The 17,775-nt window shown below is 42.5% G+C and overlaps 1 protein-coding gene across 3 annotated transcripts in view; it reads left to right on the top strand.

Annotated features, from left to right (window-relative positions):
* Positions 1 to 17,775, top strand: part of LOC142962666 (ecto-NOX disulfide-thiol exchanger 2-like) — a 148,958-nt gene that overhangs the window by 75,829 nt on the left and 55,354 nt on the right. The window contains exon 4 of one of the 3 annotated variants that reach the window (XM_076103262.1): positions 1,860 to 1,991. In XM_076103262.1, the coding sequence (XP_075959377.1) occupies positions 1,860 to 1,991 (132 nt within the window). Of the gene's footprint in view, positions 1 to 1,859; positions 1,992 to 17,775 lie in introns of those variants that run through there. The other 2 variants (XM_076103264.1, XM_076103263.1) reach the window with 2 other exon arrangements.

Here is a 17,775-nt window from a genome sequence, read left to right as displayed (position 1 = left end):
GAACAGTCCTGTTGCTAATAGACAAGCACGCTGGTGCTGATGATTTCCCCTTTGTCAAAGCCTCTTTGGCAAAACACAGCCTTAATTATTAATATATAAATAAATACATTTTGAAATTTCATAATTACACTATATTATATCTACAGCAATATGGAAAACATCTCGGTGTTTTGTTTGTAAACATCTCACCAGCATATTTTTTTAGAGAAGAAGCACAATAAGCTGTTCTGTCAGCTCGATGGTGATATTTCTTACCTGAATGTGGTGCTATAAAAACAACCACAGACAGGAACAGGCCAGGGACACACACACACACACACGCATTGTGGGGGAAAAAACATTTTTGAGGTGTAAGATCCCACTGCTGTTTAGTGCTGGTTTGTATTAACACAGGCAAACTAAGTGTCATGGAAGACAGGCTTGTGGCTCAGCCAGCAGCGGCCGCCGCTCGCTAATTTACAGGTCTGCCAGCGAGAGCTCAACCAGCAAGAGTTATACGAGCACTCAGAGCTATGAAATGAACTCCAGATCGAGAGAATCAGCCGCCAGGTGGATGTGCGATGTGTTACTGTTGACTTAACTGCAGGGTTTTTTATCTGTGGGGATCTGAATATGTTTGGTTTTCTATGAAAGACTTAGGACTTGGCAGAGAACCATCAGCCTGAGGTTTTGTGTGGCAGCTCATACAGTATGTGTGTTTGTAGTCGTCGGTTGGAGAATTTTCAGTGATTTTATGCCTCAGAAATAAAGTCTGCATTTTTACTTGAGGCAATGTTATATGTGTACTGCTTTATGCCCTTGTGTGTTGTACGTCAAGTTGAACTTTGGTCAGGTCTTGTATTTGTCAAACTTCTAAGAATCGCTCTACCGCAAAAGGATCAACTGAGGCGTAAAAAAGTTGAGTTGAGAGTGAGGAATAAAACACATTTATCAAGCAACTTACTTGTACTCAAAGTGAAGTGTGGGAGTGAACTTCAAAAGCTCCATCACACGATTAATCACACGTATGATCCGATCAGGGATAGCCAGTCATAGCCGCAGGTTTACATGAAAACAAAAGGAAAAGCAAACCAGAGATTGTAGTTCCACGTTGACAATGACTCAGTCAATTCACAAAAAAATGTAAATGACGGGATGAACAGCTTTTATTCTTAAGATTATGAGTATAAGTACAAGTTAAAGGTATTTAACTTGTATATCTTTAACTTATATTAAATCCCAAATTTAACTTTTAGCAGTTATAGCTGTCTTTTTTGAGTTGCAGTGTTCTTCAACCGGATGTTCTGAACAAACCTCAATGCGAAGAGTACAGAGTATCTGTGTGCTTGTCTTTGTGTCTGTACGTATGCATGTGTGCGTGTGTGTGTGTGTGTGTGTGTGTGTGTGTGTGTGTATGTGTGTGTGTGTCAGCATTGTCAGTCAGAGCAGCTGCAACCTTTTGAGCAGAGGTCGTAAGTCACCGGGTCACTGAGACAGGAGGTACCAAGAGGCCAGACTGAACCTCCGTGCGGTAGTTGAACAAACAACTTCATGAAGAGGAATATAAATGACAGTGTTGTAAAAGTCAAACTGAAAGCAGGGTCACAGTGGCCTCACGTCTCCTCGCTCCTGTGACAGAATTGAAAGTAGGTTGGAGATCACAAAGCACTCGTGTCAATAAGGTATAAGATTTCATCATAAAAGAAAGCCAGGGATTTGACACCTTAAATGTAGTTCTGGTTTTGACCCTGGACTTTCCCTTAACCCATCTAAATCGGTGCACATCTTTTTAGAGTACTTCAATAATGATCCACAAAGGAAATTTTATATTTTAAATCTCACTTCCTTTCATTTGTCTCTCTCTCGCTCTCTCTCTCTAGACGGGAACTGTAACCTGACCATGGCTTCTAACTCCATGACAATGCCCATGTCAGACCACAGCCCCTGGGCAACAGCCATGAGCAACCTGGGGATGCCTCCGCTAAGCATGACTGGACAGCAGCTCATGCCAGGTACCACAGAAAACATACATGCTGCCAAACAGGTCACACAATGCCACACAAACAAAAGTGCGCTGTATTGTACAGTATATATATATATTGATGTGGGAATTTATATCCCACAGCTCATTGTTTTTTTTTCCAAGATTTAAGTCGACTTTGTGGTTCGAAGATATGCTGTAAGGTATAGCTGCCTACGTGCTTTTAGAGGTGGGAGAAACAGACACCTTAAGGTTACAGAACCTTTTTTGGTTGTTGCCTTGAATCCACTGACTGACTGGAAAAGAAATATGTGTAGGAGGATATATGAGTAACAGTGTTTCCTCCCCCTCCGCTGCCCTCAAAGTGCCCTTGAGCAAGTAGGTGAGCATCAGCACTGGAGAAGCTGTACTCATCGCACATGGGCAGCTCCCGATGCGTCAATGTTTGAATGTCTGGAGCTTCCCCTCCTCTGCATCCACTCCCCCAGGCAGTTATAATTAAGGATGTGCTCTTAGCTCACTTTCCTGCTTTGAAAATGCCGAATGTGTCCAGAGGACGATGACATGTGTGTGTGTTTTTATAACTGTGAGGGCGGTAAGTCAACCGTGTCTGACTGTACAGAGTCCAGCTGGAGCTCAGTGTGTTTACAGTATGTGTGGTAACCCCTTCAAGGAGTGTCCTCGCTGTTCCACTAGTTGCACACTCAGAGTTAGTAATCCTATCCCGCCCCCAAGGGCTTGGCTAGGTTCATTCTGATTGGCTGAGCACACGCAGGCACACTGTAGTGTAGGTGAAAGGTTTGTGCATTTTTTGGAAATTGTTTTATTTCTTGCCCAGAGATGGATGAGACCAGGTCACAGGGTTGAAAAGGATTTTAAATGTCATTGTACGACAGGGTTGCACAAAAAAATGTAGATTGTTGTCCCAATTTGCTACATAGGAAAGAAAAAAAAAACTATACTATATATGGATAGTGGAGAATGAATTAAGGAGTCTCACAGCTAGAGAAAAAAGGCTGTTTTGAAGTCTGGTGGTTCGGCAGCTCATACTTCTGTATCTCTTTCCAGACGGCAGCAGGGTGAACAGGTTGTGGCGGTGGTGGGTTTTGTCTTTTAAATTCCCTTTAGCTCTTCACAGGCTCCTCTTCTCACCATTATCACCGATGCTCAGTAGATGGATACCAATGATGATCTGGGCGGTTTTAATCACCCGCTGTAGAGCCCTCCTGACCCATGCCAGTTTTTTAAATGTTTGCAGTCAGGATTCCTTCTATTGCACCTCTGTAAAAGTTGACAAGAAGTTGGCACGGGAATTTTACCTTCTTAAGTTTCCTTAAGAAATAGAGCCGTTAATGAGCTTTCTTCACTAGTATGGAGATGTGTGATGACCATGTCGGGTTGTTTGTGATGCTGATTCCCAGGAACTTAAGACTGCTAACTTGCTCCAGCTCTGCACTATTGTGCGTCTTCGCCTCCTTCTTTCTAAAATCAACAATCAGCTCCTTGGTTTTACTGACATTGAGCAGTAGGTTGTTCTCTGATCACCTCTCTGCAAGGTTGTTGATTTTCTCTTTATATGAAGTCTCATTGTTGTTTGTAATCTGGCCGATGAAGGTAGTGTCATCTGCAAACTTCTCAACAGAGTTCTCTTCATGTTTGGGGTAGCAGTCGTGGGTGTACAGCGTGAACAGGAGGGGGCTGAGCACACAGCCCTGGGGGCCTCCGGTGTTCAACACTAGAGTGGAGGAGGTTTGGCTGCCAATCCGAACAGCCTGGGGTCTGTTTGTGAGGAAGTCTAATAACCAGTTGCAGAGTGAGGTTTTCTCAAGCCCAGAGTGCTAGGTTCATGTGTTCGAGTTTCATGGGGGAGATTGTGTTGAAGGCTGAGCTGAAATCAACAAACAGCATTCTGATGTAGGTGTTGTTATTTTCCAGATGAGTGATGGCTGAGTAGAGAGCAGTGGAGACGGCATCCTCTGTGGATCTGTTGGCTCTGTATGCAAACTGGTGAGGGTCCAGGCTGGCTGGGATGTTGGTTTTGAATATGCTGGAGAGCCAGTTTCTCCAAGCACTTCATCAGAATGGGGGTGAGTGCCACAGGGAGATAGTCATTTAGACTAAACACTGCAGAGCGACACCTCTCTCATGTCTGTATATAAATGAACCTACAGCCAGCAGTCGATTAGCTTAGCTTAGCATAAAGACTGAGAGCAGGGGGCAACAGCTAGCCTGGCTCTGTCCAGAGGTAACAAAATCCAACTACCAGCATTTCCAAAACTCACTGCGGGACTATTTCTTGGCCAGGTGCAGTGATTTTGAAACAATGAGACTCACTGACTCCACCAAAGAAGACCCTGTGAAACTCAAATAATGTATTTTTTGTACGGATTCAACAAAGGAATAATAACATGTTGCTTGGCTAGTTTTGGAGGCTAGCTGTGTCCCCCTGTTACCGGTCTTTCTGCTGAGCTAAGCAATCCGGCTGCTGGCTGGAGCTTAATTTTTAACCGAGATGATGGTGATATTGATCTTCTTATCTAACTTTCTTAGAATTATGGTTCATCCCCAACATGTATCAGAGGGTTCAGCCTGTGTGCTTAGAAATAGAGTTATGATGTTTAACTAGTGCCTGCTTTGGTCAGGTCACATTGGGTCAACAGCTGACAATGTGCCAGCATGTAGTGTGTGTGTGTTGCCATATCAAATGTGCCAAGAATATAATGTTTGTGCTTGCTGATCCCTTCTGTAAAACCTAGCTCGCTTAAAGCCAAGATATATAAACACGTCAACATCCCTATAATCCCTCCAAGGCCTGGTTTCTTAAACTACGGTTCACAACCTCAACTGAGACATGAGCAGACTTCTGTTGTTGAAGAGTGTGACTCAGTCAGTGGATACGTATATGCCCTGCAAACACAAATGCACAGTTACAGCACAATAACACAAAAACAATCAATAGCAAAAGCTATTTTAGCAAAAAACATAAACTTCAGGACACAAGATGGTGGTTTAAGTTTTTCTCCATAGTTTTGCCTCACCAAGAAGAGGCAGCTCCCTTTATTGAACCAAGAATACAGTTCTCCGGTTAATGTTGTTTACAATTTAACAATGAAAGTGTCATCTCGAAAATAGTTTGTGTTTTACATGCAGTTTCAAACAATTGGCAAAACATCACAACTGAACTGGGTGTTGGTTGGTGAACTACACTTAAAAAAAACGCTGAATTCCCCTTTTGAGGCACTTTTGCAGCATTTAATTCACAGGAGCTTGTGTTTTCTGTCTGTCAGGAATAGTTTTTTGAGTGAGAAAAATGATCTCTCTCAAATTGCTTTCAGAAATAGACTTTTAACTCATCTACATTCATTTGCAAAGTATCACAAGGAGAGTTGCATTCATTCTGACCCATATTTAAAAGTAATCGTTTAAAAAGAAAATCATTAAATATGAATAAAAAGAGACTGAATTAATTAAAAGCTCAAATCACAAGGTCCAATTATTAAACTGTATTAACTTTATCAATATGTTATGTACAAGGACTCAATTATTCCCACAAGGCAATAGTAGCAGTATTCACAGCCGACCTGACTCATAAGTGAACTAATTGCCTGCATTAGGGCAACCAGAGGGCCCGCAAGGAACGCTTGAAATGTCCTACAGGAGAGCTGCAAACAGAGCCGAGTAGCCCTTTAGGCTCACTATGCAACTTGGGCGGGGCACTGCAAATTACGCAAGGGCCCCAGCTCCTTCTTGTGTGTAAGTGGGTGTCAATGTGTACACCCTGAGAGTGAAACACTTTTATGGCCATTATTCTAATGCCATAACTCTGGGAACAGAATGGAGGACTGCGACTATATGTCACATTTGGTCAGATACGAAGGGTTATCCAAGATGGCTTTGATGTTGTGCCTCATCTCCCTCTCCGCCCCGGCCTCCACAATGTCCAGTTCCAACCTGATCACCCAGCTGGCTTTTCTTAACGGCTTGTTGAGACCGCTGACCTCCAAGCCTTGATGCAGAGCACTGGCTAATAAAGACTGTTAAAAGATCGGCAGGAGCCTGAAGGATCTGAGGCTCCTCTGGAACAACAGCGCTCTGTCCCTTTCTGAATAGATATTCAGTGCTGTTAGTCCAGTCCAGTTTTATCATTGATTTGAAAGCCAAGGTCCTTATGAATCCACTTCCCACTTCACTTCCCTTCTGGTAGTAAACCACCAGAAGCTCTTTGGTTTCACTGGAATCAAACATGTCAATAAAATGACTTCAAACTTCAATTTCGCCAAAAATGTATACCTAATACCTTTTATTTTAATTCCTTAAAGTCTTTACTACTTAAACTGTATGAGTCTGGACAGACATGGATTTAAACTTGGCGTAGGCATAAAACCGCAAGGCAGTCATTTTAGTTTCACCTCTTTTGCCCAGGTGGCAAAGAAGGTGGAAGAAGAAGATGAGAAGAATCTCATCAACAACTTAAATCTGTCCCTTTCACAGCAGTGTATTAAATTCATTGTATTTTCTTTGTGCGTAATAGATGAAGAATGAGATTGCTGTGGTTGGTATTAGGCCTATATATTGATTTGATGATAGAACCTTTATCCCTGGCCAGGTCCGATGTTAGTTTATGTTGGCAATTGAGATTGATCCAATAAAAACAGATACACTGAGCTGACTCCGGGAGATTGAGTTATGACTCCATGACTGTGTAAGCAACACTCACATGCACACACAAACACATTCACACAACAGCTGACATTATAGTTGACTGATTAATTGTGACAGCATCCTGTCAGAGTTAGACAGATTCTTCCGCCATCTCGGTTTTTCTCACGTTGCAATGAGGTTAAAGGTTATGAAAAAAAGGCCATTCAACGAGGTTGAAACTCACGGATTCAACATGGAAACTACTCATGATCATAATGAACATCAATCACAGAGCTGTGTCATTAATATGTCCCTGAAAGGCACACAACAGCTCATTCAAATGAATTGTGGAGTTATACCACTTCATTAACAGTGTTATCCACAACGCTGGCTAAATATTTGAAAGCGGAGCGCTTTGAGATTAATGAAGCATTGGCGCTTGTGCCCATCTGTTTATTATTTTCCAATGTCATTACAGCCTCAGAGAGCACTTCATTGTTAAGTAGTCGGCATTGAGCGCATTACATTCAGGCTTACTAATTTCCCTTAACACGTAGTGATGCTCCTGTGTTTTCACTCTCCATCTATGAAAAGTCTTTTCTCTCTCCTTTGTGGGGGTTATTTGTCAGCCTTATTTGTGGTACTTAGCGTACGCTTTTCATTCGTGTGTTTGCATCCATGCATTTGATTGTCAGTAGTATCCATATTTAAGATAAGTGGTTATGAAAGTTGCCACCCTACTACTACCATGGTTCACCTAGTGAATTATATTTGTGTTTTTTACTGCTCTCACTCTAAAAACAGCCTCTGCCAGCTCTCCTTTCAAGAGTATCATAAACATTACCGACAGAGTGGGGAGCTGTCTGTGATGGAGATGGAGGGAAACACTCTTGCCCACGCGTCGAGAGGCAGAGGTGTTCGCAGGGATTTGATCTGTGTGGCAAACAATGGATAAGGCCGGAGCTGCGGTGATACATCTTCATTAAAGTCATTTTGCTGAAGCAGTGTCTGAAGGGTGGTGTATAGAGGACAGACGGGAGGAGACAGAGATGGAGAGGGAGGAGGGTCGGGTGAAGAGGACAGCTGTGGCTCCCCTCATGGATCATCTGGAATAGCAGCTGGTGCTTCCCTACCTTTGCCTCTTCCTTCCTCCTCTCTCCTTCCCTGTTCACCCTATTTCCCTCCCTCTCCTTCTCCCTCGCCAGCCCAAATTACCCGACATCTTCATTAATGTCTCATTACAGCTGAGTCAGCCGCTGTAACCCACAGCCACATTAGAGCACGCGCTGCTCATTCGGTTGTTAGGGACCTGAGCTCTTCACAGTTTTTCGCCTTCACTCATACGCTCTGCAAAACTCAAGCAGCACATGAGATAAACTGGCAAACTGAATTCATATAAACTGAAAGAAGGAACAGAATACTACCGCGCTCTTAATCCTCATGATTTAAACTTCTTTAAACACCTTTAGTTCAAACCGTTTGCACTGCACTATAATCGTTTGAGCTATCACTCGTTTTGTGAGAGCATCGCTTATTTCTTTTATATGTTACATATTTTCCGTTCGAAACAGAACCCTATCAAATAATCTCCATGCTCGTCATGAAATCAGTGAGGTACTTTTTCTCAGCGGCGCTCGGTGTTATCCGTCTGCAGACAGACGAACGGACACTTTGTCAGACAGGATGAATTCATTCTCTTTGAGGTAATCCGACCGGTTCTTTTTCTTTTACTCCACTCCTACCGTCTCTGTCTGTCTCTCTCTCCTTTAACCATTTATGAAGCTGAAGTCTCAGGTCAATCAAAGTTGACTGCTAAGTGCAGTGCGTCCACTTGTCCCTGTTCTGCCTGCACTCAAACAAGCAGCTGAAAGGAGGCCTCCAAGCAGCAAACCTGACCTCTGCTGCACTCCATCCATAATCCATCGGGTCAGTCGACTGTCGGTCTGCTCTGAACATACTCGGCGCACACACATGCATGTCTTCCCCATCGGCTGATATATTGTTATTTTAAACTCTCCAAAATTGATATCGGTAGCAGCCTTAAAATATAGTATGGGTTATGGTTGTGAGTTATCAAAGATTTTTTAAAGGCCCTGCACACTCACACAGGTATTTTCACTTAGTCTGGTTGATGGCTGATTAGACCTCTCAGACTGAAGGTGGGAAGAGCTTTGCTGGAACTATGTGAAGTCACCCGACTGCATAATGTCATTTGTCCCGCTCTGGCAGTTGCTTCAAAGCTTATGAGAGCGAGGGAGGTGTCAATCAAGCAAAGTCTGTACACGCCCACACAGTCCTGAGAAAACCTCTAATCAGGCACAATAATTGACACCTGTGTTGGTGGACCATGGCTGTGCAGGGCCTTTAAAGCTGCATGAAGTAAATACCTCCAATACTGTACGGCAGGTAACTGCTCATGATACCACAGTGTGACATTGTTCTATTCCTAAACATGTAAAATACACCGTGTACATGTATACATATGAAAGCTTTGGGGTTGTTGAAAGCCTGATTCTTGGCCAGGCTAAAAGATATTGGACTTTTTATCAAGCGAACAGACATAAAATCAATATAATCTGCTGGTACGAAAACAAACAAGTGTATTTCCCAAAATGTCATCAGTTATCCTTTGATTTCAGAGTCCCTGCATTTCATCCGCTATGATTTAATCGAGGCTGACCAGACAGCTGCACCAATAGATTGTGAAGCACTTTGTCAATTCTACTTTAAGATAAGTGCTATATAAATAAAGACGATTATTGTTGTTAAAGTATCACTGGTTAGGACAGATAATATGACAGATTGAATAAAGAGGTCCTTCTGCAAAAGTGTCATCACTTTGTCAGCATGAAAAAAAAAATGTCTTGTTTTAATTTAATTCTTTGTTATCTGACATTTTGCATGAGTCATTTGTCAATCTGTAACATATCCATCTTATTTTTTAGAATTAAACAGTTTTCTTGTCAATGTGGTAGCAGCAGACAGACTTGGGAACAGTCTGAATCAGGTTGTTTACGTGCCTGTTCATAACACCGGTCATCTGAATTTGATGAAACTTGTCAGTGGTGTAACAAGTAACGGTCAAAACAAACCATCATATGTGTCACCTATTGGTGCAGAAAGGGGCTGAATCATATTTTGTATCGCCATGTTTAAACACTGTAGGCCTGTCACATCAGCACGTAAAACGATGTGTAGATTTATGTATACTGTTTAACAGAAACATGTAAATGTGGCAAAAAGAAGTCAGATTGTATAGAAGTCTATGAAAGAATGACCCTACGTCCCACTTGATGTATTACCTACTATCACTTTGAAGTCAGAGGTTGTGTGAGCAAATGGACTCCTTGTGGCCAGAGTATACAGAGTTACTATTTTGTCAGCACTGCATAATGTTGTTGAATTCAGTCAGGTAAACTTTTACTCAGTTTGAGTTGTGTTGACCATAAAGATGAGAAGTGTTTTGATCTCTAGATATCTTAATGGTCAGGGTTGGTGAATGCAGGTTGTGTATTTTGGCGCGGTGTGTTATTGTTGGGATATTGAATGTTTGTTGAGTTTGTTTTTTCACTGACTCATGCACCAAAACTATGATGACGGCAGAGTTCTCCTCCATCTCTCCCCTCTCTGGCGAATGTAATTACATCTATCTCGCTGTTTTGCTCTCTCTCTCTCTGTCTCTCTCTCTCTGTCTCTGTCTCTCTCTCTCTGTCTCTCTCTCTCTCTCTGTCTCTCTCTCTCTGTCTCTGTCTCTCTCTCTCTGTCTCTCTCTCTCTCTCTCTCTCTCTCTCTCTCTCTCTCTCTCTCTCTCTCTCTGTCTCTGTCTCTCTCTCTCTGTCTCTCTCTCTCTCTCTCTCTCTCTCTCTCTCTCTCTCTCTCTCTCTCTCTGTGTCTCTGACCTTTCAACCCCACAAGCTACCACTTATTATCACAGACACTCTCATCTCTAAATCTGACAGGATTTATTCACTCGGGCAGCAATGTCTAAGACACTTTATCTCATGGATGTAATTTAGCTTTTTTTCAAGAGTTTTCAAGAGACTTTAGGACTCATAACTCACATTGTCCTCTGAAGAAAGATTAAAGCAGGTTTTTCAATGTTTTTGTACTGATTACATCCATGCATTCCTCTGTCCTCTGGTCAACCTCGCTAACAATTTATTGTCTTAACCCGTCAATAATGCCACAAACGGGCCACAGTACACTGATGTTGAACTTCAGCAGTGAAATATCTTTGTCTTCAGTCTCTCCCATGTAACTATGGATCTGTGAGACAAAAGCGTGACTGTCGCAATCGTGATAGGAAGGGTCGCTATAACAGAGGAATTGAATTGTCTGAAACTCGCCGGGCAACAGACATCAGAACAGCAGTGCTTACTGGTGTTGAACAGGTCACATCAACTCATTCAAATTTAGCAAATGTGCATGGTGTGTAGACCATGATGCTGCAGCACAAAGTCTCCCAAAGGAAGTCCCTTCAGTGCAGCCCATGAAGTAGCTACACTTCTGGTTGAGTGGGCTCGCAGCCCTGCAGGAACTGAAAACCCCTGTTCCGCGGAAGCATTGAAAATTACATCAACCAACCAATGTGACAAATGCTGCTAAGAAACCCCGGTCTTGCAAGGTGACATGATTCATTTATTGTCATTGTACAACACAGGGTTGCCCAACCAAATGCAGTTTGTAGTCCCGTATGCTACATAAGAAAAGCACATAAAAAGCAAAACTGTATTATATGGTGGAGGATGGATTTAGTCTCACAGCCCGAAGAAAGATGCTGGTCCGAAGTCTGGTGATACGGCAGCTGATACTTCTGTATCGCTTGCCAGATGGCAGCAGGGTGAACAGGCTGTGGCTGCGGTGGGTATTGCCCTTTGCCTTCCATAGCAGAATAAAAGCTGCGAAAGAGACTTCCTTAGAGGCTGAGTGTGCGTTACATAGGCTGGCAATGCCCTAACTGGGCACAGGTTGGGCATCTCCTCCTGCTCTGCCTGTAGTACCTCTAGTACCTGATTCATAGATTTAGGATTAAGCACTTTTGGCAAAGTGACACACCTGGGCCGTCCGCCCGCCATGTTAAACAATCACCACTACCAGACAGAGCTCACAGCTCTCCAACTCGTCTAGCAGAGACGGAACAAAAGCTTGAAAGACGGAGCTTTCAAGTCGGGCTCCCTACCAAAACTGAGACACTGAAAGATGCAGACCCACTGTGAGGCCATTGGTGTCCCCCCCCCATGAAAGGTCGAAATGGCTGAGTCATAAACGCTATTTGTACTTGGTCAAACTGAGACTGCAGGAAGCGGAAGACAAGAGGCACGGAGCAGTCTACTGGGTCAACATTCATGCCCAAACACCAGTACGAAAAGATTCTCCACCTCAGGGAGTAATTCGAGTAGATGGAGCTCTGGCATTGCTCAATGTCTCGTGACTGCCTCAGTCTTACTGTTGATAGCCGGACTCCACAGTGGCAAGACCCACAGGCACAGAGCAGGTGGGTTTGATGCCTAATCTGCCCGTCTACCTGCAACAGACGGTCAGCTCAGGATGGTAGTTGCCACGGATGACCCCGTATCAGCTGAATCATCTCTCTGTTCTCAGCAGCACATGCTCGGAAACATGAGGGCGCCTATACAACGCGGGGGGGGGGGGGGGAAATAAAGCCATCAGGAGAGCAAGACCCCGTAAAAGCTCATCCAATGGGATGTTTGTGATGTCAGCTACAGCTAGACTTTTGGCGAGATAACATTAGGTTGTGAATACTTTGTAATGTCCCCGTAGGAAAATCTGTTCTGGACTCCATCCTGCAGTTCCACAGAAGATAAAATCATAAAACATCACATAGCCTACATGTAAGAGTTTGCACGTAAACACCTTCTGACAATGAGATTATATATATTTATATAATCTATTTAAACAACCTTTATAGCCAACATCCTACATTACGTTGCAAAACCCATGGCCAACATCCTACATTGGTAAAATAACGTGAAAAACGAGGTAACGTGTGTACACAGAAGATGTAATGGACAGTAAATAAGGCAGTTACGATGATGTATGTGATGATAGGATAAGAAACCCAGAGGATAGATCAGATTAGATTAAGTAGGATATGTGTCAACGAGATGTGTGCATGTTTGGATGAGGCATTAATATGTATGCGAGTTAAGTGATCCTTGTATGTAGAGTAAGGAGGAGCTATGGGACGTGTGGCTGAGAAAGAAAAAGACAGTTAATGATACAGTGACAATAAATATATGATGGAACAACAATATCAAAGTGATATAATATTACAAAAGTAGTGTCATTATTAGCATTCGATAGATAACTATACAATGTATATATTATATGATAACATTTTATGATACATAAATACTCATAATAATTAACATTACATTTATACAACGATGAGAATGAGTATTTAGTCTCTAGCTCGTCCTGCAGAATGTCCATGTCTATTACTGACCACGTGCTGTAATTCTGCGATGGTTAAAACGCCGTCCAGAACAATCGGTGGAGTTAGAGACTGAGCACTTTGAATATTTCATCCCCTTCCTCCCAACTGCTGGAACTGGAACATTGCCAGCAGGGGTTGCTCGCAGGAACATAATGTTAAACTGACACTAACTGCTGGTGGGAGAACTGTGTAGTGTGAATGAATTAAACTGTGACCTAATTAGTGATTATTTACCCTGGATGTACATTTATATATGGAATAAAAGGGGTATGTTAAACAATATGCTTGCTGCCAGCTTTAAACCCAAACCCAATTTGATTTCATGCTTCATGAGACACAACATTTTCTTGGTGCCTTTTGTTTTGTTATGCAGCCACTGTAGTTAGTTATGCTCTATCAGTAACGGGCCTGTTTTCCAGCCTTGTTTAGTCTTTTCGCTTAAATTAAATTAAATAAAAAACATCAAATAGGCCTTGAAATGTTTTAAATGTTGCTTTCTGAAGTGTGTAGATACACTTTTATATTGCGTTATGCTGTTCAGAATATCCCTGCTAACTTGTGGGACAAAGCAATGTCCCTGAATACAAAAAGTAGAGGAAGTATTCGTCTCCAGGTGTGAAATTCAATTCCACCTTCATTCCAGACCCACAAAAGGGCCCATAGAAATAAAAAGAAATAAAAGAAGACATACAAGATAAAGCCAGAAGAAAATCATTCAGTAAAAAAAAAATACATACATATCTAAGATATCTCGCCAATGTTTTCTGAGCCTGGATGAGTGCAGAAAGCAGCTCTTCCTGGCTGGTTAAAGCCTCTATAATGCTGTTTACTGACTCATCCAAGCCACACATAACATTGAACGTCAGATGTCTTAGATGTGCCTTACATGTCAGAACACACAAACGGTTGACTGGCACCACTATGCCGTGATCTGGCAACATGAACCACTATGAGGAGCCTCTGCGTACTCCTTTTCCTGTAGAATGAGCTGTTCACATACAGTAGGTCTGCAGAAAGCTCTAGATACATATTCACTTGCCCTACCTCCTTGGCAGGCCAGAGGTCAGAGTCTGCTAGAGGGGATTACGTGTTTTTCATGCAGGCAGATCCTGGCAGAAATGGCAATTCTGTTAACTTACAGCACTCCAGGACCACAAGGGCAATTATGATCGGCTCTCCTCATGGAGATAGATGTTTATATTACAAGCAATAATGGCATTGATTGGCTGGTTTGGACCTTGATTACAAGTGTTATTGGGTGGGAGGCCACAAGGCAGCTGCTCATAAGATATGTGAATGAATTTACTCTCTCTTTCTCCCTGTTGCACACACACACACACACACACACACACTGCCCTCACACATAGAAATACAATTTTGTCACACACACACATATGCTCATACTCTGTGATTCGATCTACTGCAGCCATCAGCGAGAGACTCACTGAGGCTAATATCCCGTACGGTAAAGTCAGGGCGAAATGAATAGTGTCAAAATTAATGATGGAAATTGTGGTTCATAAAAATTTCACAGAGTTTAACAGGTGCAATCTATGCAGAACAAATGTGATAAAGTTACGTCCATCACAATACAGAAAATCAAATGAAGAATTCTTTATGGTTAATTGAGATTGATGGGTTTTCGAGAGACATCTGGAGGAGGGGGAGACAGTTGGCAAGGTGAGTAAAAGGCCAAGTTCCAGGAGGCTTAGGCCTGTCTGTTCATCAGAAGATATTACCCATATTACCCAACATGCCTCACAGCGGCTGTCCGTGTCCCTCCGACCGCCACCCATCGCTGACTCTGCTGAGAGGGAACATTTACTGTGGAAATCACAGTTTGAGGAGGGAGAGAGGGGAGGGCATGTTGTGTCAAGGCAGAAAAGGGAGTACACCAGTGATAGCCGAGAGCTCAGTGTAGTCAAATTTATGCTTTTTCATTTTAATTTCATGTCTCTGCTTCTCACACACAGGCCAGCTTGATAAAATGCATTTACATTTAACCTCCAGGAAAGATTTTTACATCAGAAATAAAGCACCAGGATGAGGATGCACCGTATGTGTAAATGCTTTAGAGCAGCGCCATGCACAGTAATGAAGGAGCGCACAGAGAAATGTTGTTGTTTTAAACTAGGTGAGCAGGAGAAAAAGAGATCAGAGAAACACAGACATAGAGACTGGCGGCCTTGAGTGGGCGGTCGGAGAACTCGAAGGTTTGCCTTGATGCTTTTGTTTAAGGGCACTTTCGTGATCTCTGGGTCTCGGAGGAGTTTCTCACTACAGGCCCCTTTTGCACTGAAACCACTCAAGCACTAGATCATCGTTAGTGATGAAACATAAAACATGGCTTCCGGGCTGAAGCGCCATTGTTGCCATAGCGATGAGAGAGCCGGAGCGACTAAGAAATACCCTGGAAATAGAGAGAGTAAATAATATCTCATCACACACACACACGTCTCTGCTGCTGCTGCTCTCTGCACATGCTCTGACAGGATGGCGGTGTGTAGGTTGGTGCTCCGCTAGTCCATGTCGATGTGTCCTTGGGCAAGACACTTAACCCCAAATTGCTCCTGTAAGCTGTGCCTGCTGTGTGTGAATGTTGCATGTCCTGATGGGCAGGTGGCACCTTGCATGGTAGCCCCTGCCATCAGTGTATGAATGGGTGAATGATGACATGAAGTGTTAAAGCGCTTTGAGTGGTCAGAAGACTAGAAAAGCGCTCTACGAATACAGTCCGTTTACAGTCCATTATTTACAGCAATGCCGCTAGGATAGCTAGAAATAACAAGTGCCACTCTAATTTATTGAAAATGTAGCAAAACAATAAACTAACTTTGGCCACTTTGGGACTCCTATGAATCAAGAAACTGAAAGGAGGAGGAGGAAGAGGAGATTGTGAAGCTGTTTGCTGACGGGGAAAAGAAGGAAACATGAAATGTTGATTTTACAACGCGGGTCCAAGGTATTTGTGTGTTTCAGCTTGACAGTTTATTTTTGCATCATTTCATGTCGTTTTACAATCGGTTGGGTTGTAGCAGCGGTCTCAAGATTTTGGGCTTGAAAACTGTCCGAAATTTGACGCAGCCCCGTCCTTGGTTGACCAAAGATCCCCCAAATCACACAGTATGAAGTTTCCTCGGGAAAGTGACATTTTCTATTTGTGAGAAAATGAGAGCCAAGCCTAAAATGTCTCAGAGCTGTTGGATTAAACTGAGACTACTGTGCGTGAATAAATGTATTTCTTTGTCTTCTATTCTGTACTTTGGTCGTCTGATCTGACAATGTGATAGCTGGCTGTTCTTCGTTTCCCTCTTTGATTCTGATGGACTTCGGACTAAAAGTTTTCTTGATGGTTCACATTGCTGGTTCTTTTTCCACAGCTGCTCTGCTCAACATGTGTGTGAGATGTGCAACAAGAAGTTACAAAAAACAACAACACCAACCACCGAAATATGCCCAGAAATCCAATCGGCTTCACCACCACACTAAATTTAACAGATTTTACTGATAACATTTGTACCGCGTCTTATATTAGCCTTGTTTATAATTATAATATTGACACTTCTGTGAACTTTTGTATTTATTTCACTGGATTAAGGGGTTAAAAAATAGGAAAGTGTTATTTTTTAGGAGATGTGCCAGAACAAATATTGAACACAAACACACAAGGGCTTAATTTGAGGTGAGTCGGCCATGCTCCTAATCAGATTAGTTCTTACTCGTGATTTGCCCTCAATTAAGATTTAAATTGTGAGCACAACAGAACAAATAAACCGCATTTTCTGCAGATTTTTTTTTTTCTCGTGTAAAGGAATATCAGATCAGAGTCTGATCGGATTATCACGGCCAAGCAATTGGAGCAAAACAGATAAACAAAGTAACAAAAAATAAATGTGCAGGCGGAGAAGGAAGCACACGAACACACAGTTACTCAGCCCTGAGCAGTCAGATCATGTCTGTTGAAAGTACTGACCTGAGTTCAGATCGAAGGTGAAGCCGGCATGTAACCCAGGAGAAGACTTTATGTCTGATCTCGATGTCTTGCTGGGTCACAAAGAGCCTTATTTAATCCTTTGTGCAGAAAGTATGAAAAGTAAGAAAAATCCAGGCACACACAAGACCACAATTTGACAGAAAAATGAATGAAATACATACATAGACACGGCACACGGGTCAACAGGTCTTCATGCTCGGTTTATAAATGCTTACGTTTTCAGACGACTGGTCATATCCATTCAGTCCACGTCCATTTCCTTACCCACTGTTCTCCCACATGGTTTCAACACATATCTGAGAAGGAAGGTGCCTTTGAGTTTTGACTGAATTGAGGCTTTTCTTTAACTTTTTTTTTTCGATTGTTGTCGGGTGTTGTGTCTTCAGTGTTAACACCCGGCCCTGCCAAGCTGCAACGGCCAACAATTAGTCATTTGTAAGTATTAAGTCAGATCTAAGTGTGCAGTAGTACTTTAATAAGAAAGAGGCAACACAATAGAAATTGATTTGCCTTTTTCTTTTACTGATTAGAAAACATTAACTCATAGTGAGAGGAAATAAATATTAGTTTTGGAACAATTTCAACTGCAGTGTGACCGTAGCCCGAGATACAAATCTAGACAATCAGGATACTTCCGAATTAAAATATGTTGTTCATTGGACAGTATTCTTTAGGGTTGCCTTGCAAGTCGATCGTAAAAACTGTCAACCACATAATGCTCTA

The sequence above is a fragment of the Anarhichas minor genome, unplaced genomic scaffold (genome assembly GCF_050575085.1).
Source record: "Anarhichas minor isolate MPS153535 unplaced genomic scaffold, ASM5057508v1 ptg000028l, whole genome shotgun sequence".
Lineage (NCBI taxonomy): Eukaryota > Metazoa > Chordata > Actinopteri > Perciformes > Anarhichadidae > Anarhichas > Anarhichas minor.
The sequence above is the reverse complement of the archived record's forward strand: the minus strand, read 5'-3'. Positions and strand labels throughout refer to the sequence as shown.